Genomic DNA, 23,892 nt, shown 5'->3' with positions numbered 1-23,892 from the left:
AGTTTCTTCCACAAATCACCATGTGTCATCATTAATCTTTACATTAGTGGTGAGGCACAATGTGGATCACCTCCCATGGTCTCGCAAGGCACCAGAGATCCTCTGATCTATAGGCACCAGTGTAAGAGGTGCAACCGGCACCTATAGATCCACGTTTCCCACTACCCCATGCACGCACAGACCCAGTCACACGCTGCACTTCGAACTCCTTGCTCCCGATACCCTGAAGCGGCATCAGGAGCTGCTTACGTGTCACCCACCACCGAGGGACACAGGCGACCTCCCCAGGGGCACCCACCCAACAATGGGCGCAGGGGACTGATTTCACATGTCACCTCTGCCCCAAGCATGTCGTGATGGCTGATGGCTGCCTGCCTCACACCTCCGGGGCCTGCGGCGGCGGGGTCCCCCCCAACGCACCCCAGGGGTGCGTTGGGGGGGACCCCGCCGCCCAGGCCCCGAGGGACGCGTTGAGGAGGCCGCCAGGGAGACGCCCCAACGCCCCCAGCCGCCATTTCCCGCCCCGACGCCTCAGCCGCCGTGACAGGGCGGTGGGTCGGCGGGTCCCCCCGCGTGCCGCCGCCTGACGTCACGGCGCCCACCTGACACCGTGACAGCGGCGGAGCCGTGACACTAACCCCCACCAAGCCGTGACAACCCCGGAGGACCCCTCGCCTCGCCTCGCCGGGCCTCCGCGGCGCCGGTCGCCGACCTACCCTGCTCGGCGCCGGCCGCTGCCATCCTGCTGCCTCCTCCCTTCGCTCGCGAGCTGATGCAACAGCGTGCCCGGAAGCGTCGCCCCGCCCCGCCCCGCCCGCCTCTACGCTACTTCCGACGGGCGCCCCGCGTCACCACGGCAACGGGGGAACACCGCCCCCCCCCCCCCCGCCACCTTCCCGCCCACACCGCCTTCCCGCCAAGCCCGCGGCTGTTGGGCGGTCGTCGTGCGGCCGGGCTCTCCTCAGGAGCGGCCGTTGTGTCGCAGGGGTTTACCACAGCCGGGCGGCCCCAAAACCGACCGGGAACGGGCTCCCCTCACAACACCTCCTACCCTCAGACAAGAAGGTCCAAGAGTCAACCCCAGCTTCTGGCTCAACTGGGCTTTTATTGCTGTGCTTCAAACATAACAGTTCTGAGCATACCAATACAAAACAAAACACAATCGTTTCAGAAACCAAAGCATCGCAATCCTCTCAAAAACAGTAGCAGCCTCTTTGTTCCCACCACCCGGGCTCGAACAGCACGGTCCTGCCCCACATGAAGGGAAGCACGAGCTGGAGCTCCTCGCTCTCAAGCTGGCATCCGGCGCCTGAGTTTAATGTCATACAACTCAAAAGACCTTAGTGTACATCACAACCGGAGTTCGTGTTAACACCGACGGTGCTAAAGCACTTCCAGCTCCCCGTGTGAAGGTGAGGAGGATATCAAGTCCATGCCACCACTTTTACTAGCAGTTTGTTGACGTCCTCATTTACAGGAAGTTTGTAGACATATATATGTACACAGGAACATTTTTGAAGTTCGTCGTAAACATTAGTCTGTAGCTTCTAATTTACTTATAATGTTATTACTTTTTAAAGTGTTCAATACATTATCATAAGCCTTAGTATCTAGATACCTTAACTCATCCAGTAACTTAATAATAGATTGTTTCTCCCCCAGGGTGTTTTTCCAGGTGAGAAGCATCTGATAAGATTGCTCTTCTATATCATTAGGAAAGTCATAAATAATTTTAACAATGTCATTTTCCTGCAGATGAGTTCTCATAAGCTGCTTCCATTTTTTCGGTGGTACTTCATTTATAAAGGCCCAAAAGCTATCTCTCAGTTCTGAAAGAAAAAAACCACACAACACACATCAGCTTAGGTTTTAAAATACAGATTTTTTTTCATAGCTAGCGTACATGCTTTCCCATTAATTTTCAGCCAATACATGCACAGACCAAACAGCATCAAGGCCAGGTTTGGCACCCAAGCAGCAGCAGGGCAAGTAGGTTTCCTGCTGAGTGATCTTGAAAGAAGCTAAAGGTACCAGTCTACCTGTCTCAAAAGCAGTCTCTTGACACCATTCAGCAAAGGTGGTTTTGAGGAAGGTTTCATTGGCCTTCACATCTTCACTTAAGCTTAATAGGGCTACTCAACAGTAGGCTTTAACCACTTCACTGTGCTACTGGTATAGGTTTGCCACGCCAAGACCAGCGTGAGCAAAACCCGTTGCTTGGACATCCAGCACATCAACTTGCTGGGTACAGGTAGATGTATGGGGATTCAATGCGGTCTTCCATGTGAGCAGACATTTGACAGATCTGCTCTGACCTACACCTCACTCATTAAGGCAGAGTACACTGCTGCAATGCAGACTTATTTAAAACATACAAAAAAAAATTCTGTACCATTCTTATTCTTAAAAGCGTGACTGCACTATACTCCTGTACAGAAAAGCCATGCTTTAAAGTAGAACAATTCACCACAGGGATTACAACTTCTCTCAAATGTAGTAATAATCCTGTTTCAGCATATTTTACAATAAACTGAAAGCCTTATAGCTCTGAACAATATTCATTAGCCTCTCTACACTATTCCTTAAGTAGACTAAGGTCAACAGGAAAAAAACAAATTCCAAGTACTGACAATTTATGGAATACTTACCTTTTTGAGAGAGATCTTTAACAATTATTCGACACTTTGGTTCTTGTACCTGTAATACAAAGTTGGATCTTTACTCCAACATATCAGAGCGCTTCACTCACGATTATTCCTGAGCTACTTGATAGCTTGCTTCCACAGCACGCACACCAATAAGGGGGAGGGGGACAGATTTCACAGCACAGCTGAAAGTATTTGAGTAAAGAAAATTGCATGCTGAAACAGCCATGCTACTAGCTCCAAAGTGAACCAACAAGGCAACACATTTCCTGCTATTGCAAAAGAATAGCTTCTGTGTAAATATTGAACAGGGAGATGAGAGAGGCAGAGCAGATTAAGTGAGGGACTGAAGTTTGCCTTCCCAAGATGTCACTTCCCATACTTTCTATTACATCTTTAAGGCAAAGCCTCCTCTTCCCTATCATTCTGCCTCAAAACAGCATCTATCACTCAAGGAATAGTTAAGAACTCAACTGAAATTACACATGTATCAGAGAAAATACAATGATAATTTCACACACACGCTTACCATACGATTTGCTGGCATCCTACCACTCCGTACATTAGACGGGGCATTCTGATGACAAGCAAGATTCTGCCCGGTTTTTGCTGGTAGTGAAGACTCAGCAATCCTCCTCCAGCACCTTTCCATGTGGCGCCTCCAGCCCCCGCGTAGGATGGTGCCCCGCTCAGAAAGCGCAACACTGTTTTTCTCTGGTGATGTGTTTTTTACTTCCAAGTTAACGTTGGTTTGCGCTTGGCCCTCTGGGCTCTCACCGGAGTTCTCACCCTCTGGGTTGGCTGTGTTATTTGCAGGTGTCTCCACTTCTGGTAAAATGAGGCTTTCAGTACTGCCCTCAGACTCCTGTAAAGAATGAGAACATATTTTAAGAGATGTTTCATAGGTAGGCCTTCAAGGACAGTCTGGAGGAAGAAAACAGAATACTTGAAGTCACCAGATGTCAGAGAAATAATAGCAGAGCTGCTAATTTGGCAAAGTTACAAACATGCAAAAGTTACAGCCTTTATAGACTTGGACTTCAAATGGTTTCAGAGCCTAAACTCCCCGCTTCGCTGGCTGTTCTGCTCCCACTGGACTGCGGGGTAAGGCTCACAGGCTACCTCCGCAACAAACGCAGGAAACTTTTCCTAATGTTTTCACTGGCATGTATTGCAGCTTGCTCCTCCCTAGGTATGGAAGGTATACAGCCCTCCTGAGGCAGGAGGAAATTACATTGCCTTGCTGCACCTGAGCTGATTTAACAGCAACAGGGGCCTCAAGCCTATCGTTGTATCAAGGCTGATGCTCTCAGAGCTTTTGTCAAACTGATAATAGCCTATCAGCTCCATGTAAATGCATTAGCTTGGGCTTTTTTTTGTCTGGATTAGTTTTTCTGGCAGATTCATAAACTAGAATCAGTTGAAAGAAGCCAGTGAGCACCAGTGCACATTGCATAGCTTTTGTGAGGGGACAAAGAGAGAAGCAAGTGAGGAGGGCTGCATCAGTTTTTAGCATTGTCAATATATTAAACAAGCATACGCCAGGGAGTATAGCTCCAACTCATCAAGAACAGTACAAGTACAAAGCAGACCAGCATCTATCGAGCATATCAGCTAGTGCTAAAACTGGAAAGCTTTAGGAATTTTATTTTTTTAAAGGTGGAAAATGAGAGTGAGGAGTGATGGTTTTGCCAGCAAGACATGTGTTTGTTAAGGTACAGTTCCGCCATGTGTGTAAGCCAGCATGATTTGTTTGCACAAGGTCAGTGACCCACGTGTGACACCACCATGTGACCAACATGCGTAAGCAGGGATGCGAGGGGAACCACCCCACACATCACACGTGTAGTTGTACATTATCCTCATTGAATCTACTTTCTGTTTAAGGGTACAAACAGGTTAGACAAGTTGATCCTATTTATACAGGATAGTTCTTAAATAGGTAACAGAGCAACTGAAGATACAAAGCATGGCTGACTGACAGCTGCTGCTCTATTTTGGAATGAAATAAAGCATCAGCAGTTTTTTGGGGGGGTTGGGGGGGTTTTGGGGTTTTTTTTTATTTTTGTTTTTTTTTACAGTAGTATAAATTCACTGGTACTTTGGAAAGGACAGTGTGTTGGTGCCAAAATGCCTTGTCTCAGGACTACATCAATGTAACTCTCCTTAGCAAATAAGCTTTTTGTTACAGTAGCATGAACACTCCAAGTGAGCAGCTGTTGCAGCTCAAGTCTGTGACAACTCTTATGTCAGAGCTAAGCGTCACCATGCACTGATTTGCAATTGCATTATTCTATTACCATTTTATTTAAAGAGTGTTATATTTGCCTATTCCTATGCTACAGCATTTTGACTAGGTTTTCTGTCATGTTTCTTCATCAGCTTCTACGAATACACGAAGCGCTGCGAATCTGGCCAGGATGTGGGGGGAGACACAACCCAACAAAAACCCATGGGTGATTCACATATTTGAGCCACTTATGGACCTTAAAAAAAGAGAAGAGTTTAAGGTGATGTTTTTAACAGAACTTTCAATTCTGTTTCTTCAGTCTTCAAGTATTTGTGACATAATTAAGATGCATTTAATTACTTGAAATGTCCAACTAGTAAGATTAGACAAGAGCTTACACACTGGGTAAGTAGTGTGTGCATTGGGCGGGGGACAAGAAAGGCAGCAGGGTAGCATGAAAGAAGAAAGGTAGCACATACACGTGCTACAAGAGGAATCTGGATGCTTTTCTTAGATCCTCAAGACAAACATTTGTTTTACAGCTTGGTGTTATGCATCATTAATTATACTCGTGAAGACTGAGCTCATTTTTGCCTCGCTGTGTTGTTAGGAGTGTAGCTTCTAAATGGAGAAGCTAAAGCTAGACTAGCTAAATACAAGCTAGTCTTGTATGTATCTTGCAAAATGGTAGACTAGCAATAATCTTTTTAGACTGAAACAGTAAGGTTCTGAAATAGCGTTTGACTACAGGAGGCCAGGGTGAACCTAGCTTTAAAGTGGAACATATGCAAGCAGCCAGCCTTAACTTGCTAAACCCTTTTCAGGGATGTACTTCTGAACTGGTATGCTCTGAGCCCTGAACCCCTTGTCTTACAGGACTGTCTAGGACCAAGAAGTTAGACTGCCAGGTCCTGGTCTGTAGCTTTTGACATGAGCCCAAAGGCAGGAAGACTCAGTCACTTTGCTAGATCAAGAGAAGTAAGACTTACGAACAAATAATGTTGTAGTCAAAAATGCAAGGAAAGCTAGAACACCACCATGCAGGGAAGCAATAGCTGACATTGCCTGGGGAATACATGCAGGAAGCTGCAAAGAACTAATTGGATCAAGGCATCACTTGGAGACAGTTTGAAGTGAAAGCTTGTACTTAGCCAAAATTTTTTCCACTTTCAAAACATCCTGGCCACAGGCTCTGCAATGTTTCCAAGGGAAGTACCGGAAAGGCCAACTGCAGCGGACACATGCAGCTAATGAATGCATCAGGCCCTTGCTAACATCTGGCCCTGTGTGAATCACAACTTGTTGCGTCACAGGAATGCAACCTACCAGAGGTCTACAGCGAGACAAAAATTGAGAGCTCTGTATCAGGTATAATTAAGCTGCACACTGACATGAAACACTTGATGCATCTATACTTACCAGACCTTTCTCTGCATCTTTATCAGTTGAGGCAGCTGGAAAACAAGATAAATGTCTAAGAAACTTTTAGGAATTGCAGCAACTTAGACATAGCTGAATTCACACAAGATTTATATGCAGTAGACACATTTGTAACACAAACCAAAGGTCTAATACAAGACATTTAGTTTCCTTGACCTGTCATACATTTCATGAGAGTACTACCCTTAGTTTCCACCAACAGCACAAACACTGTGCCTTCATACAGGGGATGAAGAGTCCCACTTCGTAAAAATACAGACCACAAGATGCAGTTTGGCTTTTAAGCCACTCTTTCAACCTCCCCCCCTCCAGCTTATGCTTCTTAGCATTTTTGTGGGCTATTGCAATACAAAAGAGAAGGCAGAAATTGTCTTTACTGCAATACAATCAGTAAGACATGATTTGAACAAAGTTAACATTCAAAATTCAGAATAATTTTCAGCATTATTTTAACTAAACTATTTGCAAAAAACACTTTAATATGCAGAAGTGGAAAGAAAAGTTTCTCAGGAAAACATCTCCATTTGCACTAAAAAAATAAAATGGATTCACACAGGACTTACCAACCTAACATTCATGTTAAGAGGCTCAAATGATGAAAGGGCAACAATTTGTAGAAAAAAATCTCCACAGCCAAACACGGTGAATGAAAGTAGTTAATGATCTAATTAGTTGCTACTTCTTGCCCCACATCTCTGAGCTCACGCACAGATTTTTCTTACTCTTTGCCAATACAATGCAAGTAGATAGCAAAAGTCCTTTTAAGAACCTTTGCTAATCTTGCTTTGAAGCAAAGACATCTGTCAGCAAAGTAAGAAAGCTCATAGTTAAAGTTTATGCATTTTATTTACAGAACAAAACTGGTCTCCGTTATACAGGAGTTACTTAATTGAATCACATGCTAAATGAGCTAGAGCTTAAACAGTTCCCCTATAAGGTAACACAAAAACCAAGGATAGCCTTAGTGCATGCTTTGCCTAGTTCTGGAAAGTTTATGGCTAGTAATCAAGCAGTTACCTTTATCACTCTTCAGCTTTCTAATTACAAAGAACAGCAACAAGCCAACAACAACAACCAAAATAATCACAATTATCCAAACAAGAGCTGTGCTTCCTGCAAAGGAAAAAAGGAATAAAATTAGTACTGAAGCAGTCCCCAAACAAGATATTCTGAAGTGCAAGTCTTCCCTGCTGTCCTAGAGAACAACCTAAGCTCAGCACTAGTACAATGACCCAACTAGCTTGTCCTGGAAAAGGCGCTGTCAGCTGACTTGATCCTGCATGCGCAAGTACTCGTTTGCACTGCACAACATTATCCCAAAGGCAGCAGGGGATTCTGTACACAGCTGCAATACAACTTCTACAAGGCTTTCTAAAGAGACATTTAAGAAAAGGGAGAAACAAGTATGCAAAAGACGACAGCAAGCTTCAGGTGCTGTAGCATTTGTAGTGTCAGTTCCTTCCTTCTCTAGTCTGGCAGAAGCATCTACCAGCAGAAGAGAAAGTAACTCCATAGGCAGCTTCTCTGACATAGAAAACATGAAAGAAATCTTTGCACTACCCAGAACTTTCAACAGTGTTACTGTTGCAACTTTGAAAACCCTGGCAATACACGTAGCTTTTCACCGAGTGAAATTTAAGACAGTTTGTCACTCCAACCCCTTTGAGAACTTGTCTTTAGCAAGTAATTCCCAGAACAAAATACAGAAGCTCTTAAACATGTTACAGTAGTTCAAACCACTGTTTTACAAACTGCTCTGGTGTTATTAGCCTGAAGCCACAGACCCAACAAACCAAGCTGAGTGGTATTTGTGTACCAGACCTTGATCGGGTAAGCCACATCCTAGGTCCATAGTAGCATTGCAATTCTGCACAATTTCTTTCCCTTCCGGACACCTGAAGTGGATGGCAACACAGTGTTGTATCAACATTTCCAGAGCAACATGCAGCTCTGCCCAGGCCCGATTTTTTCGGGCAGAGCTTAGAGACAGGAACAGAACATGCATAAACAGGTAACTTTTAGAAGTGCACCTTCAAACAATGCAAGATAATACTACAAGATTAAATAGAAGCAAAGCAGATAGAGGCTAACATACATGAGCTTTACGTGGCAGGAAAAGACCCCACAGAGAAGATGCATTATTCATGCACAGTTAGTTTCTTTCAACAGGTAGTTCTACCTCCCGAAATTTTGGACTGGCTGCTACAAAGCTCATTCAAGCACGTATGTGTCGAAGTACTAATCTGAAGACATGAAAAGTGTAAGCTTACAGCCATAAGCAACAAGCACAACAATACCCAAATCCTTATCTTTCTAGGTCTCAACCTCATGTATTTTGACACTTAACATTTAAATGCATGAATAATGCCATTTGGCTTAGGGCAATTATTTAGAGCCTAATAACACGTGTTAGGTATTGGCACAGATTGGGCCACAGCTCTAACATTCCTTAGAAGGAAAACAGCCGCTTATATTTATTATCAAACTTACATTGTACTGCATCTCTGACATATTTCACAGCCCTCGGCAGGGCAGAAATACCCTTGTTTGCATTGGCATTCAGTATCATGTGTCAGAGTACAGGGTCTCAAAGTTATCTGATCTAAAAATAAAATATAAGTTACAAAGTAAATATAAAAGTTGTGACTCTCTACCACTGTGCAAAAATTATACTCGGGCCATAAAGGCAATTTACTTGTAAGTTCGGTATTCTCAATGACTGGGAGTGCAAAAAAACCAGAGGACCAGGCTTTGCACACTAAAAAAGGGGAAAAGGGTTAAGGTTTCATCAAAATTGTGCTTAGTACCATCTTTGCACTGTCTACACGACAAGCATTCTTCCAAGCCGTTCTCATGGGCCGTATAACCCTCTCCTTCAGTGCAAGGGACACATCTTCCTCTCAAATGCGGAGCACTGCAGTGCTCAGCAACATAAGTACCTGTGGAAGAGGAGAATCGGCAGCAGTCTCAGGGAGCGTTTAACAGGCAGAGGACTATAACAGGATGTTACAACACAAAGCCGTTTTTGGTGGAAGTGCAACCCCTTCTCGCAAGCGACCGGTGCGCCACACGAACCGAGCGGCGCGCCAGGGTCGGGAGGCACGCTCGCAGCTTGCCGCTCAGACAGGGAGTGGCGGTAAACGGGGCATCCAGCCAGGCCTCTGCCGGGACGCACCGGGGCCGAAGATGACTCACTCCGGCAGCTCGGAGTCACCCATGTGGCCAGCGCCATCTCCTCTGAAGGGGCACGGCGGGCACAGGGAGAATTGCTTGTAACAACCTCTCTTCTCCTTTGTCTGAATTCTCTCTAAATACACCCGATAGCCCTCCGATACTATCTAGGGGCAGGGTGCTTCTTGGCACAAAGCTTGTTAACTCTGCACATATTGAGCAAGGAGGGGAGAGCAAAGGCAAACCGAAGTTTTACTTACAGATACAGAAATACCAGAATTCCCCTAGGCCCGTTCTTTGGGCTAACTAAAGTGGGTTTTTTTGTAAAGCCAACAACAACAAACAAACAACAAAAAACAAACCACCACCCGACTTTGAACACTTCATCCTCAACAGCGGGCAGAGGTTTCCTGGCTTGCTGCCAAGGCACCTCTCCCAGTCATCACCTATTGCGCAAGGAGCTCTTGCTTCAAAATGGAGCCCAGCCTTAACAGCACCAAGAAGCCACCACAGCTCCAGCGGGGCTTACACTTTCACCGGATGCAATGTAAAAAACAATAGTGACGCAGTCACCTCCATGAGGGAAAAAAACCATGGCCGTTATCAGCTATAACTGCCTGGAGTCTTACCTGCTGGACAAGATAGGCAGCAGCGACCTTCATGTAAGTACTCTCCCTGCCCGCAGTTCTCTGCTTCGGATCCAGGCATTATCAGCAGTGTAACCTACAGCAGAGACAAACAGGTGTTTGAGTGATTCATCCTCCCAGGACACGATAACCATCTCGGGGAGATGTTCCTGTAAAGACTTGAAAACACATTCAGAAGTTCATGGGAAGCCACAAAGGAAACCCAAACTAATTTCTGCTAAGTGTGCCGCTCACAGCGGTAATTACAATCACAAAGCTGGGGTTAGAGCAGCAGAGCAGTAATTACAATCACAAAGCTGGGGTTAGAGCAGCACAGTGCAGCGGCTGACAGGTTTTAGGCAACTACTGCCCCAGATCCCCGCCTCCATTTTAAACTTCTATTTTCTTTTTACTAATTCACTGCAATTGAACTTCAGAGGCCGAGGTTTCTGCCTTGTGCAAGGGATTCGTTTCTCCCTCCTCCCGTCTTTTTAATTCAGGAGGGTCAGTGTTAGCCTTCCTCCAGCAAAACGGAGGAAACGCCCCAGAGACCTCATCCAACATTTCTCGCTGGCTCTGTAATCTTAAGCAGAAGGCAAGTAGTTGAGTCATTAACAAAAATAACTTACTGTAGCCACAGGAACATTAGGATTTTTTTTTTTTTTTTTTTAAAGAAACCTGCGGGATGCACGCCTCCAGCGGAGCGGGGCGGCTGGCGGTGAGGATCAGCTGCCCAGCCTCCCAGCACCGGGACGCCAGGTGCTTCGCGAGGAGACGAGCAGGGAGCTCAGACACCGCGGGTTTCGGGCCACCGAGGTACATCCCTCACTTAAAACACGCACGCGAGAGAAAGTGGTAAAAGAGAGGCAGGGGGAGGGGAAGGGACGGCCGCGGAGCTCCCCGTCGCTAATTGCCATCAGCGGTCAATTTCTAAGCTGAAACCAAGAGTTCCCACTCCCCAGCTCCCGCAGCTCCGCTCTTTCAACTCTCTCCCCGGTGGACTGAAAGTCTTCCCCGTAATCGCGTAGTTGAGAAAATCGCCAATTTCACAATTAGATAACGTGAGGACCATTAAAGAGCTCACTCCTGACTTGTAATTTTCTTTGTCCCGAGAAGAGAAGGGAGGGCGGCAGCGATTGCGCTAGGGAGAGACTCGGGAGAGGCGCCACCTGCCCCCACCCCGCTCAGGGGACTCCCCGCAACCCGGGACTGGGTTTACCCCCACGACAGCTGCGCTTCCTTAGCCTTTTTAGGTTTAGGAGAGCTGTATTAACTCAGGATTCCCGAAGCTTCAAGCAACACGAAAAAGTCTCTTGAGGAAGAGGAAGGTAGAAAACCCCGCAAGGCTACTCCACGCTGGACTTGGAGGAAGATTTTTTTCCCCTCAAAAGGAGGGACTTGGGGGCTGGCTGCGGCCAGGTGCCAGCCTCCACTCGCGGCGAGCAGGCGGAGGACGAGCCCCTGCCCGCAAACAGCGGCACCGACCAGAGATCCCCCCCAGGGCCGGGCGCGGCCCCGGCACTCACCAGCAGCAGCCCCGCTACCCATCCGGCTCCCATAGCAGCGCCCGGCGCGGCCCTGCTGCGCGCTCCGCTCCTCTCGGCACGTCCTCGGGGCGGTGCCGCCGCCGCTTTATCCGCCCCCGGGGCGGGCCGCGGCCGCCCTCCGCCCCCGCCGCCTCGGGGCTTCAGAGTCCTCGGGGAAGAGCAGCGGGACAGACGGAGAGCGTGTGCCCCAATACCACGCTGCCCACCCACTGGATTCAAGAAAAACCACGTCGTGCGTTACGACATGCCCTGGTACCATGCTTTGCACCTATTAAGAGCGGGAGGAAACCATGTTAGGAAAATGGCCCGATTCGTGTCTCTCCACCCAAAGCTCACGTGTTGTTGCGGAAGGGCTACTCGCTGATCACGAAAAGGAGGGGCAAAGGATGGAAGGAGAATTTTTCCAAAAACGCACAAACTGGGTGCATAACTGGGTTTTCTAAAGCCCTAAAAGGGTTCTCAACTTTTTCAAGAGCAGTTATTCCTCCTAGAGAAATAACATTTCTGGCCGTGATTTTCCTCAAGAATACCCTTCATCCTCCATGTGCACGTAACTGGCATGTAGGAACATTCACCTCCCGATGTTGAAATTGGATTAAAATTAATGGCACAAGGATTTATAGATTGCTCCTTTTTGGATTATTTTTTAATCCCCTGCGGCAGCAGCAGTAAATGTTGGAAACTCCTCCTCTGCTGATGCATAATTAGTTTATGTAGGTTAATAGTTTCTTTCATTGAACTGCTCCTCTCGTGGTAACAGCGTTTGTTTTATTTAACTGCAGTAACAAGTCCCAGTGAAATCCCTGGGGGTGTGTATTTTGGTAAAATGGAAACGATCCAAAGAATTTCAAGCATTTTCTTTACACCTACTGAAGGCTTCCTGTTCAGCACTGCTTCTCCTTGGTTCAGGTGGGTTTGGGGATATATATATATTTTTTAGTAACTATTTCTCAAACCCAGAATACATTTGTACCCAAGAGATGTAAATATGCCTACAGAAGAGGGGAGGCTCCTATCAGTAACTCGAATACGTGGTCCCAAAGGGGGAGGTGTGTGATGAGGAAGGCTGTGCTGACAGGCCAGAGATGTGCTGACTTGCTGAAGCATTCAAAGGAAGATTTAGGCAGGAAATTAGTAGACATGTTTGCACAGCATTAGGAGCAAATGGTTTCAAGGTGCATACGGGACTTTGCATAGCCAGGCAGGCATTATTAGCGGCTGGACATTCTTTCACAGGCAGAGGCCAGGGGGACTCCCTCTCACCAAGTTTTACACCGCATGTGGCACGGGTCACTTCCTCAGAAAGGAGTGACTAGGATGACGTCCTTCGAAAAGGCACCCAATCTGGATTGATAATGTTGACATTCTTCAAGGATGATTTCTCAAGGATGAAGAATCCTTTGGTTTTCTGGAGACTTGCTAATAACAAAGTCACTCTCACCCTTTATGATTTGTGATCTATTTCTCGAATATCGGCTTCCGGATGCCAGCTCTTATCCTGTCTGTTCATGTCAGAGAGCTGTGGTTCTCTCCACGGAACTATCTATTTTCTGTCATCAAGTTACCTCCTTAATATAAAGGTTCTCTAAGTTCAAGACAAGTCTGTACATTTACCTGTAAAACAGTGAAAATCAAGGCAACCACTTTTCTTTCTGAGGAAGTTGCTACAATTAGAAGACACGGACAATTTGAGCCAGAGGGGCATCAAAATGCTATTGCTGTCCTAACTTATGGCCTATGTCTGAGATTCTTGAAGGCCTTTTCCTGTACCTTTTCCTCTAAAAAGCATGACCTAAGAGTTGTTTACTTGTAAAATGCTATAAAACAGAAAACCGAGTTCAAACACACAAATAATTTGTCAGATAGACTGCCACTGAAAGTTGTGTGTAGTTTTATTTCAACATACCAAGCACAAACAGGTTTCCCCTAACTGGGGAATATGACGAGGAATGTACTTAAAAATTTGGAAACATTTACATTGAAAGATAGCCCAGACTGGCACCACCACTAAGTATTTTAAGGCTGTATATATAGCAGTACTTACCACTTGGAACTACTTCAGGCCAGAAAAGAAAGGCTTAGTATTGTCCGCAGTCTACAGAAAATATTGCAAATCTTTAAAAAATGGTGTAAAATAGGAAGACTATTAACAGAGTTGAACAATGCAGTGGCAAAACCCTTCCTCCTTCCTGACCTTTGACAATAAATGTGCCTACGACCAAACACACGTACACCTATATCACTCCCGTCCTTCTCACCTATCCTGGGGCAGCGGATTCCTCTCTACAATGCTAGTGTGTGAAATTACAAAACAGCCATACCGCAAATAATAACAACAAGTGACCAGGTTTTACGAACAGGCGTGTCTGACATTACACTTGATGGGCCTGATCCAGGACACCAGTCAGCTCCGTAAACCAAACAAGGAGCTTTCACTGAATACTTCCCACTTCCTGAAGAGGAATGGCTCTAGGAAATTGTGCATATTTACAGTTCCCGTGGAATGGAAAATAAAACACATCCTGAGGTCCCATTCTGTGTGTGCTGACAAAACAGATCATGACTTAACATCCCGGGGGTGGATTTTTTGGACCAAGTGTGCTCCCTCCCATAATTAAAGGCAGCCGGACAGGCACCGTGGACATCAGTTCTTTACAGCTCCCCAACTGCACTCCCTACTCGTAGAGCTATGACCCAGGCCGGCATGACCTTTCCGAAATGCTGGGGTGTTTACCATTTTGGGGGTACCAATACTGCTGGGTAATTATTAATTGCATCAGAAAATGACAAGACATAGAAAACGAATTGCACAATTAAAGCTACATTTGGCTTCAGCATTAAGGCCCGTACAGGTTAAGAGGTCCTTGAAGATGTACATGTAAAAGGCAAAAATTACATAATCTGCAGGAACAAAGTTTTGCAAGTTCCTAGGTCCCTTTTTAACCTCGTTTTTCAACTTCTTCCACCTCTGCCGCGTTGGTTCTAAAGTGCTTTGGTGCCTCGCTGGGCTCCTTGCGCGAGTGGCCCCCCTCCTGCAGCCAGTAATCGTTATTGCTGCCAAACGTAGTGATTTTATTTGAAGACATAATTAATGAATAGTTGACACGTAAGAAAGATGCAGAGCAGAAACCAACAGCGAGAGTCCAGGAGGAAGCTTTCAGAAGAGACCTTCCTGTGGAAGGACTTTTTGTTCAGAGCACTGAGGTTTCTGGAAAAGAAAGCAGTATGTTTATTTGTGTGTCGGAGGGAGGTGTGCATTCACACGTGTGTGCATACCCAGAGCTTTCACACCGGGAGGGATCCCTGTACTTCAGAGAGACCCTCACGGGTACAGCACTGGGCCCCGCAGACTTTACCTCCCCTAACAGAAAGAGAGGTACTTCTGGCTGCTGCTGGATCAGGCAGAGCATGCTGGTTGGCCTGAGAAGGTGTAAGGGCACAAACCCCAAGAAATCTCTTCATCCAGCACCCACGCACAAACCTATGCCCTAATCTTCCCAAATACAAGAACTTGCCCTGGACACCCCCAAGAGCAGCAGAGAAAAGCTACAGCCATATCACTGACGGCTCCGGCATCCAGAAATGGTGGGCCTCATGTGTGATCCCACCCCACTGAAGCCTCGGGAGGGCTGGATAATACTCCTCATGCAGAGGGGAGTCAGCAGGGCTCCTTGGAACAGATGTAGTAGTTAATACCTCCCCTGGCCTCCCCACAGGAGTCTGCAGGGCAAAGCCCTTTGCCAGCAGTAGGTTAAGCAGGTGTGCTCACTGCTTTCCTCAGACAGCAACTAGCCATTTATACAAAAAGCAGGAATTTAGTGCTTTTCACCCATGCAGCCCAGTTTTCAGACCACACGTCTGCATCTCTGCAGCAAACTGAGCAAATTCATAACATACTTGATGAGAAAGGAGACCCCACGCCTTCTTGCCTAGCAGAGATTTATTTATAGCCAGGACCTGGCCCAGCCCCTCCCAACTTTTGCAGCTATTTTGCAGTTGGGAGTGCCAAAAGATGCTTAACATGCTGAGGTGATGCTTTTTGCCCCATAAAGAGAGTCTTAAGAGGAAGAAATGTAGTGTTACCTGGAAAGGCAAACCAGTGTGTTAATAGGTTACCTATTTAAACAGTTGTTAACTGCACCCCTGCAGCTGATAAGGACGCCCCAAAGGCAGCAGTGGAGGAGTTAAATGCCACAGGTTATTTTTAGCCCATTAAGATCATTGATTTGATGAGAAAAAATGGTTACCTGTGTATGTCCTGTTGGGCTCTCTGTAGGGATAAGACGGCTGAATGAATTTCCTTCAGGTGATTCATTTCTTTCCCACACTGAGCGCACAGGCTTTCAAACCCTGCGGCAAAGTATTGAAGGACATTATGTTTTGCATCACCATCTCTGGTGGTGGTGATGAAACACAAACCAGGTTCAGCCAGCAAGTGGCTGGCTGTGATCAAATTGTCACAGCCAGGGGGGACAGTTTCAGGAGGAAACATGGGGAGAAGGAGACAGGGGACAGAATCTTCCACCCTGAAGACTCAGGTCAATGGAATGGGTCCCGTGACACTGGCCTGGGGCCCCTTCTCAGGTCTCAGGAAACAATTTTTGCAGCATGCTCCCCAGCTGAGGGGAGGGGAATGGAGTGCTCACACCTGCCCCCATCTCTGAAACATTCAAGGTCACCTCCAACAAAGGCTGAGAAAAGGGAATGAGAAACGAAGCCTGTTTCCTATCTGTTGACTGGAATGTCAGTGTATTTTTCCAACATGTTTGTGCCAGGAGTTGAGAAGCTGTTGTTGGCATGGATAGTGTAAGGCAGAAAGAGAAGTAGTATGTACAGAGAACAGAAAAGCAGAACATTCTCTGTGTTTGCCTGTGGGCTACGGGCCCACAGTATTAACTGGGCTGGGAAATGTCCCAGGGCTGGCTCAAGGAATAAGGTATCGAGGGAACATTAAAGCCTGACCCAGTGATACCCAAATACTTGCCATCATCGTCTGAGAGCTCCTGCACTGACTCTGGCGTTGAACAGCTGCTCTCTGTATTCTGGCTGTGGTTGGACGGCTGATCACTGGTTTTGCGGCGCCTGCAGTCTTTGGCAGACCTCTGGATAAAACAGGGATTAAAAGAGACTCGGTCACTGTCAAATTGAAGACTCTTGTGTTTGGCTTTAAACAAAATAATTTGGGGTGCTGGGGAATATCTGTGAGATTGTGAAGTTTGATTGCTTTCTCAGCAACTCCTAGTGGTTGGACTCCTGGCAGCTATTTAAGAGTATTACACACATGCCCCTTACAGAAGTATTTTCTCAAATGATAACATCCTTAAGACACCCATCCAAATTATTCTTGTTGTAGCTTGGACTGACACATACTAGTGATGAACTTTATAGTTCTTTTGCTGAGTTGCGTACCCACCAACCAGATACATAAGAGAAAGGATGAAAAGAAGAAAAATTTAGAATCAAATTTCCCGAGGAAGATTTTTCAGAAGGTGCCTGAAGGATTTAAAAATCACAGAACTTTTATGCCTAATTTCTTGATGTACTTTGGAAAGTTTCTCCCTACCTCTCAGATGGGTAAAGCAAACACATTGACTCAAACTTGTCACTGGAGGGTCTGAAAAGCAGTTATGAACCTGAACTTTCCCATTGTTTCAGAGACATTCAGATTTGGGGTTTTATAAAAGAAAAGTCAATGTACATAATAAGATAAGAGTTCTTCAGTGTAATATAGGTTATATCTAGCTGGTTCAGCAGTTCTACATTTACAAAGCATTTTATGAATGACATATTACTCCAAAGATGAAAATGAAATAAGACAGTATCATCTCTGTTTAAAGGAAAGGATGGAGAGAGGTTTCTTGTCTTGTCTAAGAGGAAGTAAGTGGTAAAGGCAGATGGCAAAGACCGAAATTGAAGTTGCAGGATCTCAGTTGTGTACTCCAAAACCTTGCTCACACCCTCACTATGGGACGTTTTCTGCATTGGAAACACTGAACAGTGAAGTTCAGCTCAGTCGTGCAAAACCCAGTATGAGAGTCACTGTCACTAACAGGGAGTGGAAGAAAAATGCCAAAATGGATAGGATATGTCAACCAAGAATTATAATTATTTGGAGTTAATGATGGTATAATATTGCAGGTCTAGAGTCGTAAGCTATATTTACCCGAAACAAACCTTTCAGCCTATGCTGTGCTTACATGAAAATGCTGCAGAAAAGGGCCGTGTATCTAAACAATCGTAAAGAATATTATATTCCCCAAACCAGGCTTTTTACCTTGTGCCGTGTAATTTGATTGTTTATGCATGTTGTTTTGTGGTTTGACATCCTTGTGGATAACTGTCTTTCCATGGTCTGAAGTATTCCATTCTTCTCAAATTGGGCAATGTCGTTTAAAGGATCCCAAGGTCTTAAACTTTTGAGACCAAAGGAAAAAACATCAGAAAAGCAGGAATCCCATACCAGGTCTGTTAAGAGCAAGACACTAATTCCGCATGCATCAGGGCAGGCATTCATCCCTGACAGTAACCAGAGTTTCCACAGATGCATGTGAGGAGTAACAGATACTTCCCTCTACATTCACAGTTCCTAGCAATAAATGAGGGGGGTTCAGCCTCCAGAGGCTTCAGCCTTCTTGCCAGGGGAAGAGAGCACAGTTGTCAACTCTGCTGGCACAGTGCAGAAAATCTCTGCTAAATGATTCCACACTTGATTGCAGCAATAGGGATTTGTACCAACGGCACAGCAGATTTTCCATTGCCAAGCCCTCATTTCCAGCTATTCCCAATTAGTATCAGGAATATGTATTCTAATAATGACATGGAGCTCAGAAAGACCAAGCCCAGGGCATAGACTGGGGAACGGCAGGACCCGAATTACAGGTCTGTAACCTTGCTTGCATCCCTGGGGACTCAAGCAGCGAGGTCTGTTCATAACCCCCAGGCCCCACCACTCACTCCTCGTATTTGTAGCGCCATTCATTAGTCGTGGCATCGTGCAGGAAGAGCAGCGGTTTCCATTCTGTGCCGTTGTCTCTCCGCTCCCGGGCGGCATTCCTCTGCTCCTCTTCCAGCACAAATTTTTCCTGCGTTGCCTTGTGTTGATCACCTTTGTTTATTGCACTGGTAACGTGCTGCCAAAGCCTAGAAATACACAGGGAAGCAAGTTAAACCACCTTAAAACCAACAATGCATTTTGCCAGCTGGAACCTTAGAGCAGACACTTTTCTGGTCTATTTGATACTCCAGAGGAACTGTAACAGGATTGCTCAGCCTCAGTTTTGGCTTGTAAATTAAAGGAACATTATGAGAATGGCAACACTGAATGCTGTATACAATGACCTACTGAAGAACAGGGGAACTTTCCCTTAGATAACATCACCTACAATATTCATTAAAATCTTCAGTGCTGTCTGTGTGAGTTATAAGATAGTTATGCTCAATTCATTGAGGTCAGTGGCCTCTTTAGAAGTGATTGATGTATAATGGAGAATCTGTTATCTTCCTCACCCTTTCAATCATTTATGTTTAGGAGCCTTTGTGTTAATGTCTATCCCTGAAACAAAGGCTTTATATTTAAAGTTTAGAAGCATTGGAAAACGAATTCATGTGCATGGCTTGCAGCTGCACATGCAATGTTGTACTTCTATATAGGATTAGCAACCAGATCTGTAGGAAGCTGATTCAGTCTGCAAGAAATGGACATGTAATTGTGCTCACAAACTGCAAGCACGAACACAGGCTTTCACTCACACTTGTTTTCAGCTGCCAAAAGATACGTGATCTGTCATATGATGTCTCACTGAGCCTCTGCCCGGAGGAGAGGATCTGCCTTTTACGAGAGAAAAATCATTACCATTTTTTTTACTACAGCCAAGCTGTGATAGGCCTCTCCACAGTTCCTCTAATCAGAGCACTCTAATCTTCACGTCAGACTGGAAATACTTCTGAGATTAGCAGCTCGCCCCTCCAAAACACTACCGAGTGGTTTAGCGGTTAGAATAGACACTGGAGATCCAGGCTGTTCCAGTATTCCCAGCTCCACAAAACACCAGTCCTCCATTTAGAAGATGAATATATTACTGCATTTAATTTGGAGCTTGCTGTGAAGCTCTTAATTTAAGAGGGATACTGATGCTTTCATTATATTTCTATCACCATACATTAACACAACACTTCCGAAAAAGCAGCCTCTTAGATAATTAAATGAAGGCAGAGGAACACTTTCCTGTCCTTTTTGACACGTCACTCCCATTTTCCTGTGTATTAATCTTTTCGCTCAGAAACAAAGGAAGGAAACTCAATTCAAACTCAAAGTGATGGGGGTGGGGGAGGGAGGAGTGAAAATAACGGCCTGAGAAAATACTGCAGTGGCGTAAAGAGTCAGTCCTAAGGAATGCAGTGGTGTAAAGAGCAAGTCCTCTAATTCTAAGAACCTCAGAGGGACACGCACAAAACTGTTTGACAAGGGCAAATTACTCCATCAAGAGCTGCACGTGTCAGACAATGAGACCCTCCATGGTGAGCTGCATAATGGTATGAGCTTCGGAGACTCTCCAGCATTTGTGAAAATAGGTGATTTTCAGCACTGCAGGAAAGACTAAGCAATTCAGGCAGAACATAACCTGGATTAGATGGTACTTTACTCATGCAACTGTCAGCATAATAAGGAGCTCGGTGGAATGTCTGTTAGGGATGCATGTATCATTATTAATCTCTGATGTAGCAAAGGGAGTCAGCTCTGGCAGTACCCTGGTAAACAGAGAAATGGAGATTCTTTGTCCGCAAGACCAAGATTTCTCGTCTCCTTTAAAAGAATCTTCTTCAGAAGATTAATAGAGAAATGTGCTGCGGTCTGCTCTGCTCTGTGACAATGGCAATTCCACGACTGTAAGTTACAAATACAGACTTTATTGCCCATAACATCCACTGCTGTCCAGAACAAACTAAATGTTCATGTGTTTTATTTTCGTGCAATCCCTTTCTTTACCCATAAAAAGGGGAATCTTCTTAGTGTGATGTGATGCAACACCAAAATTAGACGCCCACAGGGAAGTGGCCAATGTAATGCAGAGCCAGGCAGCAAACTGCATGTTCTGGCTTGGGATGTTAGCTGGTACTGGCTAACCGTATTGGTGAGATGGCAGGACTAGACGGTTTGAAGTCAGTGCCACACATGATGTTGCTCTAGCTGTTCTTGCTCAAGAACTGGCTTGGGGATGCTCATTGCATCAGGTAGTCATTGCTTCCATTTCCTAAGTCATGTGCCAGGGCTATATTTTTAGGTAGTCCAGATTGCCCTAAAAAAACTGGTGCAGACTTCACTGGAGATCTCAGCTGAGATTATGAGGCAGGGTTAAACATCTGTTTAATTACATTCTCTCATAAAATCCTGTTATGTCGTTCAAACTACTGCTCTGCTCATGCCAGGACTTCTCACATGATTCCCGCACCTAGTTTAAGAGCCTGTGGTTGAAACAACCCTTCTTAACAAGACATCCAACCTCAGATTGGCATCTCACCCATCCATAAACTGTTCCAGTAGTTACAGAGACTCTGTTCATGATCTCTGGAGTTCAGGGAGAGTTGTTATTTTAGCAGATAAAATGTAGCCTCCACTATTTCTCAGCCCAGCTCCCTGGTTATTTCAGAGCTATACTTCAGGGAAATACTCCAGAGTTAATAAACTGGAAAAAAACAGGTAAATGGCTGGGTAATATGTGCAGGCAAAGCGGGTCACTGCCTTTCCAGGACTGTGCTGAGAAATTGGAGCCTTCTGATCAGAGCCTCACTTCCAGCAGGGAAGTGGCAGCGACACGTTCCCAGAGCTCCTTACCTCTCCGACTCAAGGTCCGTCTGCTCCTCAAACAGCACAATATGGCGCTTCAGTCTCTGCCTTCGTACTTCACTGGTTGGGTTCCAGAACATTTCCGCATTCCCGTTTTTCAACTCATTTATATGCACTTCCCCATCCTGAGAAGGAAAATTAAGTGAAAAGGTTAATGACAATCAGAAACACAAGGCAGAAAATAATCCTGACAAATGGAAGCTGCTTCCGGATGATGATCAGGGATAGGGCTTGGTTAGAAAGCTTCTGTCCTCCTCTATCCCATTAAATCTCACTGAACACTTCCTGAAAGTTTCTAAAATGGCTGAGGTGAGGCATTCCCGGAAACACTGGCTGAATTAATCAGAGAAGAAGTAGAAAGGGACCTAGTACCTTTTGTTAGTCTTGTCCCCAGACAAGGGTACCCACAGAAGCCCTGAGATGCTCTTCTTTCCCCACTGTTCCTCCCAGGTACCACACAGCACATATAAACAAGATCCCTAGCTCCTTTTCCAGTCTTTCTTCTATTCCTTAATGCTGAAATTTCACACAGAGCCTACTGAAATACCATCCTCTCTAGAAAGGAGAGCTAAAGCTGACATACTCTTGCACTTTTTTTTTTTCCCCCAGTTTTAGCCAGGTTTTTCTATTATTGCTCCTGAATTTCATTTAGCACTTCAAAATGCTAGGGGTCTTTCATCCTTATTCCTTGCCAATTTTCTTGGCAACCAACTATTAAGCAACTTCTATGATCTGAGGCTGGCTAGACGATATTGCTGTGGCCCTGCTTAACTAAGCTGCTTCCCAGCCTTGCTCATAGATGCAGCAATGCCACGGAGCCAGACAGGGTAGTTTACACAGCATATAGTGAACAGCACGACACTGACTGCAAGTGGAATGAATCAGACGATTACAGCTGCCGAACAGCATGTGCATTGGTGCCATTCAGCTGCCTGGACGTGGTATGAGTATCATGCAAACCTTATTTAGGTCATGGCTATTGGCTTTGCCTGTCACTGCCTAATTTCTTTCCGCCCTAGCTGCTGCATTTCTTCCCCTGCCATGGTCCCTGATGCATGTCTCAAAGTCCACTTCCCACACCTTCAGCTGTGAAACTCCTTCAACCCTGAGGGACTCTCATCCCTCCTCAAAGTCTCCCTCAGGACTTCCTCTGCCATTTCCTGAGGTGCCAGTTCCAGGACAGATCTCAGGTCCCCAAGAGCCCCGCAGCTGTGGATAGGAGGAGGCAGGCAGGCATTACCAAACATCACTATGTGCATCTCTAAGGGGCATATATATGAGCCCTCAGCTGCTGCTTTGATCCTGGGGCTGAGAAGCATTGGGATTTGCTTTCCTTCTTTATTCCGGTGGGTTTTCAGGTCCTGAGGCAGAGAATTAGCCTTTCAGCTGCAAAGGTTTCTGTCAGGAAACCGGACGGTGCCAGAGAAAAGACTGCAGAGCTCAGGAGAGCAGGCCAATACTCTCAGCGGGGAAGGAGGAGAACAAACAACGTCCCTACTGTTGCACAGCAGCTACTCTATTCACAGCATGCAACTGCAAACAGCGGCTTATGGAGCCACCCTTTCAAAGCCATTTAACTTCTTTTAGACATCATTCTAATTTTGTGCACCACAAACAACCAGCACAAAGAACAAGGGAGGAATAAATTATTTTCAGGCTGATAAAACCCAAACACAGAAGGCTGGAAGCTGAGTAGCATGCAACCATGTGGCTCGGCACCCCAGGGGAGCCACTCGATTACATGCTCTCGCAGACGGTGTTCACAGGACCCACCGCAGACAAAGTACTCCACAGCCCAGCACAACTCAAAATTGCCAAGGCTCATCCGGCAGGAAAGGGAGCTCAGAACGGAAAAGCTGCCCAGGCACAGGGAGCAAATCACCTTGTATACACCTAGAAAGGGCGAATCTCCCAATTTCAAAATGGTCATTAGCTTTTTATGTAAAAAAACAGATTGCCGGAGGGGAGGAGTCCAGTACCACTGTGGTTAGGACTTCACCATAGAAAGGGCTTTATCCAGGCACATTTCACCGGACCTACTTTAAATATCTCCTTTAGGATGAGACAAATCTTGTTGCAGAAGTGGCAATTTCTATGGACTGGAAAGGGAGCACAGGTCCACTATAATGAAGATGTAGATGTCTAAATGTAGCTGAGATAAATACCTAAGTGTCCAGCCCAAAGCCAGGGCACACTGCTTTTGCCTCGGTTACCACAAGTTCCCAACCAAAACTCTAGACTATGTCCTTCACCATGCAACTTTATTCTTGCTGGATTTTGGCTTAAGGATGCCTTTGAGTGATTCACTTGTGGATACTAGGTGTGCAAAGGTGCTAGCTGCTCTGCTGACTGTTCTGAGCTGCCCATACAGATAGACTCTTGCCGAATC

The 23,892-nt window shown here is 45.7% G+C and overlaps 3 protein-coding genes across 5 annotated transcripts in view; all 3 read right to left on the bottom strand.

Moving 5' to 3' along the window:
• The window catches only part of CARS1 (cysteinyl-tRNA synthetase 1), a 36,108-nt gene extending 35,367 nt beyond the window's left edge, over positions 1-741 (bottom strand). Inside the window, exon 1 of the mRNA XM_050897399.1 lies at positions 717-741. Coding sequence (XP_050753356.1) covers positions 717-741 — 25 coding nt within the window. The remainder of the gene's footprint in view (positions 1-716) is intronic.
• A 350-nt stretch (positions 742-1,091) lies between these two features.
• LOC127017341 (tumor necrosis factor receptor superfamily member 16-like) lies at positions 1,092-11,697 on the bottom strand. Its single transcript, XM_050898349.1, has 10 exons — positions 11,639-11,697; positions 10,116-10,209; positions 9,123-9,254; positions 8,806-8,917; positions 8,137-8,210; positions 7,333-7,428; positions 6,295-6,329; positions 3,175-3,510; positions 2,649-2,697; positions 1,092-1,829 (listed from the first exon to the last, which is right to left on the bottom strand). The coding sequence occupies exons 1-10, from the start codon at positions 11,669-11,671 to the stop codon at positions 1,534-1,536; spliced, it is 1,257 nt and encodes a 418-aa protein (XP_050754306.1). The 5' UTR covers positions 11,672-11,697; the 3' UTR covers positions 1,092-1,533.
• Positions 11,698-13,533: 1,836 nt separating this feature from the next.
• The window catches only part of OSBPL5 (oxysterol binding protein like 5), a 146,181-nt gene continuing 135,822 nt past the window's right edge, over positions 13,534-23,892 (bottom strand). For all 3 annotated transcript variants that reach the window (XM_050897134.1, XM_050897135.1, XM_050897136.1), the window contains 6 exons: positions 21,492-21,628; positions 18,614-18,799; positions 17,934-18,072; positions 16,644-16,761; positions 15,907-16,009; positions 13,534-14,867 (listed from right to left, as the gene is read on the bottom strand). In XM_050897134.1, coding sequence (XP_050753091.1) covers positions 14,732-14,867; positions 15,907-16,009; positions 16,644-16,761; positions 17,934-18,072; positions 18,614-18,799; positions 21,492-21,628 — 819 coding nt within the window. In that variant the 3' untranslated portion in view covers positions 13,534-14,731. The remainder of the gene's footprint in view (positions 14,868-15,906; positions 16,010-16,643; positions 16,762-17,933; positions 18,073-18,613; positions 18,800-21,491; positions 21,629-23,892) is intronic.

The sequence above is a fragment of the Gymnogyps californianus genome, chromosome 5 (assembly GCF_018139145.2).
Source record: "Gymnogyps californianus isolate 813 chromosome 5, ASM1813914v2, whole genome shotgun sequence".
In the NCBI taxonomy this organism is placed as follows: Eukaryota; Metazoa; Chordata; class Aves; order Accipitriformes; family Cathartidae; genus Gymnogyps; species Gymnogyps californianus.
This window is presented reverse-complemented; position numbering and strand designations above follow the sequence as displayed.

Coding starts and splice junctions, on each gene's coding strand:
- LOC127017341 (XM_050898349.1), bottom strand. CDS start 11,671: ATGGGAGCCGGATGGGTAGCGGGGCTGCTGCTG. Junction 3,511..6,294: donor AAGATGCAGAGAAAGGTCTG/GTAAGTATAGAT, acceptor CATTCTTTACAG/GAGTCTGAGGGCAGTACTGA. Junction 1,830..2,648: donor TAAAGATCTCTCTCAAAAAG/GTAAGTATTCCA, acceptor TTTTTCTTTCAG/AACTGAGAGATAGCTTTTGG.